General features: G+C 42.3%; 1 protein-coding gene across 1 annotated transcript in view; it reads right to left on the reverse strand.

Annotated features, from left to right (window-relative positions):
* LOC144266540 (deubiquitinase DESI2-like) overlaps nt 1-11,087 on the reverse strand; it is a 37,287-nt gene extending 26,200 nt beyond the window's left edge. Inside the window, exons 1-4 of the mRNA XM_077819974.1 lie at nt 11,010-11,087; nt 9,720-9,792; nt 5,868-5,961; nt 4,636-4,777 (exon numbers count right to left, since the gene is read on the reverse strand). Of these exons, the coding sequence (XP_077676100.1) occupies nt 4,636-4,777; nt 5,868-5,961; nt 9,720-9,792; nt 11,010-11,087 (387 nt within the window). The remainder of the gene's footprint in view (nt 1-4,635; nt 4,778-5,867; nt 5,962-9,719; nt 9,793-11,009) is intronic.
* Nucleotides 11,088-11,716: the final 629 nt, after the last annotated feature.

The following is an 11,716-nucleotide window of genomic DNA, read 5'->3' on the forward strand; positions in this document are numbered from 1 at the left end:
ATATTAAGTCAAGCAGTCAAAAATTAGGAAATGCCAAAATAAAAGTTGCCTGCACAACCTTAATTTGGCCCCCTTGTGTGTGCAATTTGAGAGAGAAACAACACATATGAAAATACAGACTTTATATAAACTTTAATTATTTTTAGTTTAAATGGGATTTATCTTAAGAAGCTTTAAAGTCTTTCCCCTAGAAGACTGAAATTTCCAAAGAGATAAGCTGCATGACCTGTCACCCGTTTTAAAAATAGGAAGGTTGCCAAATTATCATGTTTACCAGAAAAGTCAGAGACATCTGTCAGATGATGTCCACATGTAATTTTAATGTTGCTGATGGATGTTGAGAGGCTGGTGTTTTTGCTCGGGTCTTTGCAACCAGCTATTTTTACTGAATTTTGAGCCCTCACTTTTGGTAAGTTGGTACAAGATGTCAGCGAAGGCTTTCTGCCCTGAAGGGTCAGGGAGGAGAGAGATAGGTTAACTTCCTCAAAAAGGGTCTTGCGCCTCTTCCATTTTGGATATTTTTGGGGGTGACAAACTCACCCCCATAGTGCTTGTGGTATGCAACAATAAATATTTTTAAAACTGCTGGCTTAAGCAGCGCTTTTTCAAACTGATGCTGGCCTAAAAATTACCTAACCTCTGATCAAGGTATATTTCATGCCTGATTTGTCGAAAGACCTTAGGGGGAGGTGCTGTAAGGTGGAGTGAGCAAAAATCGGAAACTATAAGAATGAAGGTTAAAGCCATGGGCCTTTGTCCACCAGCTCAACGAGCCAGCCGAGGGAAGACCGACATTCCTGGTGTACAAAGCAGGCCACCTTTGGGAAAAGGAAGTGACGAGAACAACAAAGACTCCACCAACTTTTGCCCAGTCTCCCAGCACCAAGCACTGTCCCAGCTACATCATCATCTGGTTCCCTGACTGCAGCTCCAGCTCCTATTCCATCCTAGTCCAAAGGCCGTGAGCGCTACAGAGTTCAAACCCTGTTAAATATTTTATTTTTCCTTCTCCTGGTTTTGTCTTATTTTATTAATTGGAAGATGTCCCAGGCCTTTTTTAGCGTTTTAGAATATGGAAGCGTGGCTGTGCACGTGTGTGTGTGTGTGAGAGTGCCAAGAAAGGTCATGTGGAGAAGGAACTGGAAAGAAAGTTTAAACATCCCTGAACTCAGTCTCTTAAAAGCTATTTATTGAATGCATGTTCCACGTTCTGTAGAGAGAACTAAAACACTTTAAACCAGTCGGCTGTAAATTGGTAAATAAGAGTTGTCAAATTTCTTCTTTTGCGCTGCCTTGGATGAAGTTCTTTAGTTGGAACTTATAACCAAACAGACAACCACCTCCTGAGATTCATTTTTATGACTTATAAGATTAGCTGTTGTATAAAATAAATCTGATGATTTGACTACCATCCAATATTGCTGTTAATTTGTTGATTTGGTAATTGTATTTCTTAATTCAATTTAGCAGTGTTAATAGAAGTTTCCTTTTAGCGATATGCTTTCTTGATTTTATTTTTGTTTATTAATACTAATAAAATTTATATAATGGATACTGAATCTTCTCTCTTTCAAGAGGCAACATGGACCAGAACCATTGAGAATCTGGGTGTGTGTCAGCCAATCACCAGCTCCCTCCTAAATTAACCTTTCGTTCTCACAATTATGACACCGCTTTTAATTACATGAGCACAGTAAGGCATTTGATATGGTTCCACATGGGGAATTATTAGTTAAATTGGAAGAGATGGGGATCAATATGAAAATTGAAAGGTGGATAAGGAACTGGTTAAAGGGGAAACTACAATGTGTCATACTGAAAGGTGAACTGTCAGGCTGGAGGGAGGTTACTAGTGGAGTTCCTCAGGGATCAGTTTTGGGACCAGTCTTATTTAAATCTTTTTATTACTGACCTCAGCACAAAAAGTGGGAGTGTGCTAATACAGTTTGCAGATGACAGAAAGCTGGGAGGTATTGCCAATACAGAGAAGGACCGGGATATCATACAGGAAGATCTGGATGACCTTGTAAACCGGAGTAATAGTAATACAATTAAATTTAATAGTGAAAAAGTGCAAGGTCATGCATTTAGGGATTAACAACAAGAATTTTTGTTATAAGCTGGGGACTCATCAGTTGGAAGTAACAGAGGAGGAGAAGGACCTCGGAGTATTGGTCTATCACAGGATGACTGTGAGCTGCCAATGTGATATGACCATGAAAAAAAGCTAATGCGGTCTTGGGATGCATCAGGCAAGGTATTTCCAGTAGAGATAAGGAGGTGTTAGTACTGTTATACAAAGCACTGGTGAGATCTCATCTGGAATATTGTGTGCAGTTCTGGTCTCCCATGTTTAAGAAGGATGAATTCAAACTGGAACAGGTACAGAGAAGGGCTACTAGGATGATCCGAGGAATGGAAAACCTGTCTTATGAAAGGAGACTCAAAGAGGTAGGCTTGTTTAGCCTATCCAAAAGAAGGCTAAGAGGAGATATGATTGCTCTCTATAATTATATCAGAGGGATAAATACCACAGAGGGAAAAGAATTATTTAAGCTCAATACCAATGTGGACACAAGAACAAATGGATATAAACTGGCCATCAGGAAGTTTAGACTTGAAATTAGACGAAGGTTTCTAACCATCAGAGGAGAGAAGTTCTGGAACAGACTTCCAAGGGGACCAGTGGGGGCAAAAGACATATCTGGCTTCAAGACTAAGCTTGATAAGTTTATGGAGGGGATGGTATGATGGGATAGCCTAATTTTGGCAATTAATTGATCTTTGATTATTAGCAGTAAATGCCCAATGCCCAGTGATGGGATGTTAGATGGGGTGGGATCTGAGTTATTACAGAGAATTCTTTCCTGGGTGGCTGGCTGGTGAGTCTTGCCCACATGCTCAGGGTTTACCTGATCACCATATTTGGGGTCGGGAAGGAATTTTCCTCCAGGGCAGATTGGCAGAGGCCCTGGGGGTTTTTCACCTTCCTCTGCAGCATGGGGCACGGGTCACTTGCCAGAGGATTCTCTGCACCTTGAAGTCTTTAAACCATGATTTGAGGACTTCAATAGCTCAGACATAGGTTAGGGGTTCATTACAGGACTGAGTGGGTGAGATTCTGTGGCCTGCGTTGTGCAGGAGGTCAGACTAGAGGATCATCATGGTCCCTTTTGACCTTAAAATCTATGACTCTATAACATTTTCCCACAAGACCCCTGCCTTATTCAATGCACAAGATGGACCTGCTGTGGGGATCAATCAAAACTGTGTAGTGACAGAGACTTTTGTCTATAGGATCTCTGCTTCATCTGTTGCAAAAGTTGGAAGGCATATAGTGAATCAGGTAGGGGATTGCAGGAAGAGAAAGAGAAGTTTCACAGTTAAGGCAGTTGACTGCAGAACTGGAGTCTCTCTGCCTCTGCCACAGAGACCCTGTATGGTGCTGGGCAAGTCAGTTAAACCAAACTTTACATAAGTGGGCACTAATTGTGTGTTTCTCATTTTCTGGGTGCCTGACTTGAGACCCTGGGTCTGATTTGCAGAAGTGCTGAGTACTCACAGCTGTAACTGAAGCTGTGCTTTGAACGTATGAAGCGCTCTATAATGCTAAGTACTCTGAAAAATCAAGTCCTGGGTGTCTCAAATCAGGCATCCACAATTAGGGGGTGCTGTTTTACCTTAATCGCTCTGTGCTTCAGCTCCCCACCTGTAAAATGGAGATAAGGGTGTTGTGAACATAAATTAATTAATATGTGTGAAGCACTCAGATACTAAAGTGTTGAGTGCCATAGAAAAGTCCATGAGGAAATCAGTAAATCAGTCTTCATTGCAGGGTTTGGATGGTGTGTGGTAAATAAGACTTGGGGTCAAACATGGAATGCGGAGGATAAAAAGAAATATTGAGTAACTACCCATTTACTGAATGAGACTGGGGTCCTGTAGTAAAAAACAGGCTTTAATTACATGATTACATACTATCATAAGGCTGTCCCCCTCCCCTACTGGGCAGGGTCCCCCTTACTTCAGTTCTCTGATTTTCCAAGTCTCACAGCACACCTCCAAGTTCCAGTCCTCTCTCCTTCTTCCTCTTCTCTGTCTGCCTGAAGCAGGGAGTCTTATTAGGTTCCTAACAGGGCCTTAATTGACTGCAGGTGCTCCAATTAACTTGCAGCCACCTTCCCTAGTCTACAGGGAACCACACCTTAATTAGCCTTGAGCTTATATATTTCCCCTCTAGCACTCTACCACTGGTCCCTGGCCCTCCTGTATCACAATGCTAATTAAGTATGGCCTTCCAGTTTCTGTTGAGTAGCCAGTACAATGTGCCAGAGTGCAGGTACCCCTGCCCTACAGCACTATTTCAGCACCCACCTCTTTACCACAGATACATAAGTTATAGGTGAGCAATACAGACAATACCTACTTGCGATTAACCTGCTGTATTGGACCTCACTACATCCTGATTGCATGCTTTTGAAAGCTTAAGAACAGCAAAGAACTTTTGCAACATCACAAGGAGGGTTAAAGCCAGAGATCAGAGATTTGGTTCTGGCTGTGCTGGCCCCAGTTCCCACATGAGCATTGCTGTGGGTCTTGAAACAGTAAAGATAAGTAGAAAATAGCTGTGCCAACCTCTGCCAGAGCAGTGGAGAAGTGATTGCAGTTCTTGTGCATGAGATGGTACGCATTGCCCTTGTACTCCTTGCCCAGCTCCTCCATAATCTTATCCACATCCTCTTCTGTGAAATCAGTGGTGCCCAAAGCAACGGACTCTCTAGTTTAAAAACAAAACAGGAAACATGGGAAGACACCGTGAAAAAGGTTGAATAGACACAGGCTAAAGAGAGAGAAAACAAGACACTGGCAAGTCATTTAGGCTTTAAATTTGGCAGGATTGGTTTACATGTACGTAGTGCTAGTGAAAAGTTCCTGGATGACAACTCTGCAAGCTAATGTCCTCTATTTATCCACAAAAATAGGTACAGCCCAGGCAGCAGCACTGAGACCTTCCCTACACACTACCCTGCAAAACTGCCTTAACTCCGAGCTGCAGGGATCACTTCTCTACCCATTCAGTCCTAGGTCCATCAGCTGACACCACCAAGAAGTGTGCCATTTATGGTGGTGGTTTTTGTGATGTGGACTCCTGACTGTAAGAACTGGATTGAAAATTCTCCACCCCCACAAGGTTCATTTGACATAGGCCATGGATCTCAGAGGGTAAAATCCTGCAGTCAGTCAATTTCTTCTGAGCCAAATCTGAATCAGTGATCTAGGGAAGACAGGCTCCATCTTCCATTAACTGAGCCACAGTCCCAAAATCTGATCACCTTGAATATTTTATAATGGGGCATCTAAAATCCTCCCACTTCTGCTCTAGAAAGTAATGTATTCCCACTCTGTCAATAGGAAGCAGACAAAAGAGAAAACTTCCAATAGCTCCTGGTTTTGTGGAAAGCATAAAAAGCAATGTGTGATGTTCTTGTGCTCCTTCTACTGGCTCTGCAGCAGCTACCAAGGTACTAGTCTCAGAATTTTGCTGAGTGGCAAAACTGGAGCATAAAAAGAAAACAACCAAATTACAAAAAAGAACTGTGTTCATGTCAAACTGCACTTGAAAACAGAGGAGGAAAACGCTGAGCACTCTCTCAGATATCCTGCCCTATGTCCTTGTGCACAACCGTCACCCACACCAAGAGTCCTGTTGGACTGCTTTTGAATCAGGAGCAGGTGGAAACATGGTGGGGGTGGGAGCAGGTACTAGGAAGATGAGACTCAAAATGGCAAGGCAGGACTGATCTGTTGACCCTAAATAGGCTCATTGATGACGTCAAGATGAGGGGTGTGTGAAGAAGGGCCCTTACTTGAACTTAAAGGTCTCGCCAAGCTCTACCGCACTGCCAGGTGTGATCTCGAAAATCCCACTGAAAGGATAAGGATGCCCTCCATAGGCAAATTCTGACAAGGAAAGAAAGAGACTGTGAGTAATCAAATGAAGGCTGTACCAGGGAAAGTACACAGCAGCTGTCTGCATGGCTTACATCAGCAATGGTGTTAGGGCCGTTGCCAGAGTCAGTTTCAGTCAGGCACTAAAATCCATCCTCCTACTCCAGTTACATATCAGCCCCAGGATACCCTCACAACCCCAATTCCCGATCATACTCCATCTCTGCTAATGCTATTAGTTGGCCATAGTCCTAGGCAATCCCTGTGTGGGGCTCTCTGAGCTGGCCTGAATGGATTTGGTCAGCAAGTCAAGGTGGCAGCAAAGCTTATTACTAAGGTGAAGAAATCCTAAAGTAATATAGGAAGGTGATGGGACTGACACCCAGTTAAGAAAACTCCTCTATTCTTCAGTAGAGCAGAGGGTTACCAAACACTGCCCAGCAGAAGGATACACAGGCAGTTTACCAGGAGTCAAAAGTCTCCACCTGATTTTTAGAAAAACTGAGCTAATTGCAGCTGCACTTTATGCAGGTCAGACCTATGGAAACTACAGGACCCATCATGTCATGCTCCATCTCAAGTCAACTGTAAAAGCTGCTTGGTTCAAGATGGACCATTGCATACTGGAACATGTAATCGGTCATGTGGCAATGGTAAAAGAAAAAAAAAATCACAAAGACACTCTCTTCTAACACTGAACAAGGAGCTTTATTCATATAAGGAAAAACAAAATTACCCCTAACACTATTCTGTCTCTCTCTCTCTGCTTCACTGCAGAGCTCCAGTCTAGAACCTTCCTTCCAACAGCCAAAGGTGCTGCCTTTTTCTTCTGTACTGAGTACTTTCATCAGTTTCAGTCACGTGGGATCTCAAGCTGCAGCTACGTCCAGTGACAACAGCTGGTGTTGTCCAACATTCTTCCTCATATGGTTTTATCAGGATTGGGTCTCCTGGTTTAAGGCTGGATAAGCTTTGGGCTGCATTCCAACAGTTAGAGAAGAAAGCCTCTTAGATCTGGCAACTCTCAGCCACCGCAAAGTATTTCCATGGTACATATCTACAATAGCTTTAATTCTCAAATAATTCATGAGAAAACTCTGGCATGTAAGGGGAACCTTTCCTAGATCTTTGCTGTTTATTAAATGTCTGAGTGGTTTGTGGTCCATCTTGAGCATGAAACTGCCACAACCCTATATGTACCATTTGATCTTCCCACATGCCCATATACTTGCCAAATGTTCTCTCCCTGTTTCGGTTTTAGGATCTGAAAGCCGTCAGAAGCAATATGCTAAAGGCTCCTATTAGCACCCCACAATAGCAGCTGAACTCTGTAGACTTGGAAACATCATAAAATATCAGTACCTGGGATGTGGTTAATAGATTCTTTAGATCCTCAAAAGCTTATTTTTATGCTTGGCTCCAGATCCACATAGAGACTTTTGTTTTAAGGAGTTCATAAAGAGCTTGTTTTTTTGAGGGTGGGTTAAGTATGAATTTTCTCCAATTTGCTAAATAAAATTTTGGAAAACTTTTTCTGGATCTGTCCTCCCCCCTCTTCTATCAATCAGAACTGTTGCTGGGTTTGTTGTAACGTTGCCATCAGAACCTGTTGCAATAGTGTATTATGCTATGTTCTTTCTGTGATTTCCTAGGAGTTAAATATAGCATCATCCAGAAAAGCTTCCACTCTCCAGGCCTTGCAGAATCCCACTCCTTTTCCATATGAAGATTTCTGGGTGCTTGTGACCCTGACTGGGAGGTAGCAAAGAGCAATATCTTCTGAATGGCTTTGCAGAAAAGTTGGTACTGTTGGGGTGGAGAGGAACTTGTCTGAAACCTAGTGAAGAGAGCACTGTTGCATCCATTAACTTGGGGATAGTATCTTCTGTGGTGAGAAGAATCTCTCTTTTCCTTCTTACTGTTTCATTGAGCATCTTTAGATCTGTGCTAATAGTTTTCCCCCTTGCCTCACGACACTACAGGGGCACATCACTCCAGTGGTTCATTACTGCCCTTTATTGTGCCATTCCTCTCCATCCTTTCCAGTTTTTCTTTCGCTTTCAGGAGCAGTGGGATGGGCACTCTCCAGGTGGTACTGCACATAGGGTACATCCCCTCTTCCAATAGGATCTGGAATGGCTCTGTTCTAAGCAGGCTCTGTCTGTTGAACACCATGCCAACATCCAGTTCTATGAGGGCCATCTTAATGATTGTGGCTTGGTCTAGTTTACTTGCGGTAGTCTCATTAACACCACAGGCTCCTTGCCTTTGTAGGTAAGTTTTGAATGGACTGAAGCAATGGATCTGTTCCCCTGGCCTATTGAACACTGTCCTGGGCTACTCCAGATTAGGACTAAGGCTTATCTTCTTAAGTCTCTTTACAAAATAATCACCTCTACCCCTGAAATTAATTTTAAATTTAACAAATGTTGCAAATCTTGAGATTAGATCCAAATCTATTCATGAACGCTGCCTTTGGACACAGATCCTAAGAAACACAAATTATTCACTCTTGCTTGTACTCCTTGATTCCTTTGCTTTGATAGCTGTTTTGCTAATATCCCTATTTCTTGCACAACCTGTATGTACCTCCACCGGTGGCTCCTAGACACTACACAAATAAAAAAATAAATAAATAAATAATTTGTCCTGTGCTCTCCTCGGCCACACCTGCCACAGTTCTGTCCAGGAACTCAGCATTCTTAAAAGCCATTGTTATGAGGCTTCTTTCCCCCTCCCTGCATGGGAATTTTTTCATTGCTACTTCTTTCACATTGCTTTGACTGCTACCTTGCTGGGTGACTTGCATTTTGACTAGTTCAGATGGCCATATCTGTTGAACTACCTTGTTCCAGAGGACCTCAGATGTGATTTTTTTGAAAGCTCCTTGTTTAAAATCTCAACTATTACATGTTCTCTTACCTGCTCTCCCTGACAGATACCAAAGTCACGATGCTCTGCTTGTTCATAAAAGACCTTTAGAAATGCCATAAAAGCATAGCCATTCATATAGTACTTTCCTTTTTGGAATTAAATACTCACTGCCCTTTTAAAAGGCAATGTAATAGTTATTCATATTGATTGATTCCTCAGTGAAGGCAAGTGATTTCTAAACATTTTTAGCTTCACTCCCTACTGCATAAATTAATGAGCTGACTTATATTTTACCAAAAATTCTGTGGTAAACTTAAATAGCTAGTAAAGTGCTCCTTCCCCTTAAGCCCCTGGAATGGCCTATGAAACAAAGTCTTTGGCAAGGTTGAATTTTGACATTTTATTTTTCTCGCTGATGCAAAATGACTGAGTTTCTGAGACCATGTAATTGGACAGTGAGAAAGCCATTTTTCTGGGATTCTTTCTTCAGACACTGAACTAGGAAATGTATTAAAATAAGGGAAACTGTATTATCCTTAAAGCTACTCTCTGCGTGTCTCTTGCTTTGCTTCACTGGAGAGCTTTTGCCTATAATGTTCCCCAGTCCCTTCTTCAAAGCTGTAGCAGGATGTCAGGCAAGAAACAGTACTCTAGCTTTGCAGACAGCATGTCTACATTGAAAAGGAGATTATTTGCAAGGTCCACGATAGAACTGCATGAGATGCATACCATACTTTGGACACCCCAGTCTAAAAATAATTGACTGAATTTCCACTCCTCAGAGCCCCTTCACCCCAAAAGGCACAAACCAGGACACCAGGATTTCTTATAAAAAATCGTAAGATCAGTAGGATTGTCCCCCAGACTCAGATGTAACTAAAAAGAAAGCTTCATACCTCTGCCGTAGATCTCGATGCCGGAGTGGAAGACTCCAATCCCCAAGGTAGAGGTGTATTCATTTATCCAGTACTACAGTAAGAAGAAAGGTAAATTTGGAAGCATTAGTGGAGCATAAACTAAACACAGGACCTTGGTCTATTATATATCCTGGTGTCCTTTCCTCAAGGCTATTTCTCTGGAGTCTAGCAAGGACCAAACAAACAAACAAATCTCCTCACTGTATTTTCCACTGAATGCATCCAATGAAGTGAGCTGTAGCTCACGAAAGCTTATGCTCAAATAAATTTGTTAGTCTCTAAGGTGCCACAAATACTCCTTTTCTCTCCACTGACAGAATACCATCCCCTTTAGATGTGGGATCTGTGCTTGGCCAACTGATGGGGTGATATCCTAACAAACTGTTCATCTGGACTTCACAGTATGGGACTTTCCCCTGGGTTTAGATGTAAATATACGCTCTGTACTATGAGCTCACCAAGAACCTACTACAGCAGCGGATGTTGGGGGGTTGGGGGGGACATTTATCTCTCTGCATTTTAACAACATTAGTAAACACAGAGTTAAGTTTGTTAACAACAATTTTTATACCACCCATCCATTTGAGGATTTCAAAGCACTTTACAAACACCAATTTATTTAGGCTCACAACACCCATGTGAGTTAGGTAAATACGCTCCCCATTTTAGATTTTTTATATTAAGGCATTTTTTGTGTTTACACTTAGGTAGCAAGTTTTTTGGAGCAGGGAACATCTCTTCTCACATGTCCATAAAGCACCATTCCCCACTATCTGTGCTACTACATAGGTAATAATTTTGCAGAACAAATGGAGAAACAAAAACACAGTGAGGTTAAGGTCAACATTTTACATAGTGCCAGCTCATATGAAATGCATCCATTTTCAGAAGGGCTGAGCATTTGCAGCTCCAAAACCAGCCCAATGGGGTCTCATACGGATTCCCAAAATCAGCGATCAACCTCAGAAAATTCAGTGAAAATGAGATCATTGCTTCCAAGTCCAGGACATCTTCATTCCGCCAAGGGCAGAGGAATTCTACAGTCCAGAACATATTTACTCTCTCTTCTCCTCCTCCAGATACTTCCTAGTGACTCAGAACATCATGGTCAGAGTTTTTTTGAGCCCTGCTAGGACAGTTAGCCTCAATCATTTGTCACTCTCCCTGAATAATCCTGTAATGAACTGTTTTGTATATGTGTACCACTGCCCCCAACTTGTCACAGACTCTATAATGCTAACACCTAAAGGAGATTCTCTCTCAACTCACATAGTAGGGAGTCTGTGCTTTTGAAGCCAGAATATTTAAGTTGTATCCCTTCTGTCTCTGTGGGGTCTGCATGGCCATGATGTGCAGCAGAGTAGGCACTTCACAGTTGGCAGGTAACCACAGATTTGTTACACTTAATCCACATTCTGAATTCTACTTGTTTACGGATTATTGACGATGATTGAATACTGACTGTATTAGCTCTGTAAGATATCTCGAGATGCATTTGACCGCAACTCTATATAAAGTGTTGCATTGTTATACAAGGTGCAGTCCCAAAGGTGACTAGGAGGAGGTTCAACCCAAATACCATAAACCCCTAATTCCAAAATGCCTCGCTAGCAGTTTCTCAGGCATTACAAGTCTGTTTCCCCTGCAAGGAAGCCCCTAGTGCTTCTCCTTCTTTGCAGATCCTTGCCTTAAAACATATGCTCCCATTTCAGGAGAGCAGCTGGCAAACTACATGAGCCTCTGTAGTCCTTCAGCCCATCTTTCACCTTTCCCATTACTAAATCCCCATTTGTCTCCTCATTAGGCAGGCTTTTTAACTGAACTTTGTGAAGTGCAGTGTTTATGGAAGTGATGGCCTAAGAGCATGGGATTGGAGCTAAGTGAAGGTTGGGAACTTCTGCCTGTGCCCCTTGGTCTCAATTAACAGCAAACCCTCCCTTTGAGCAACAGACACCTTGTTTCAGGGAAGGAAGGGA

This window comes from Eretmochelys imbricata, chromosome 6, assembly GCF_965152235.1.
Source record: "Eretmochelys imbricata isolate rEreImb1 chromosome 6, rEreImb1.hap1, whole genome shotgun sequence".
Classification (NCBI taxonomy): Eukaryota; Metazoa; Chordata; order Testudines; family Cheloniidae; genus Eretmochelys; species Eretmochelys imbricata.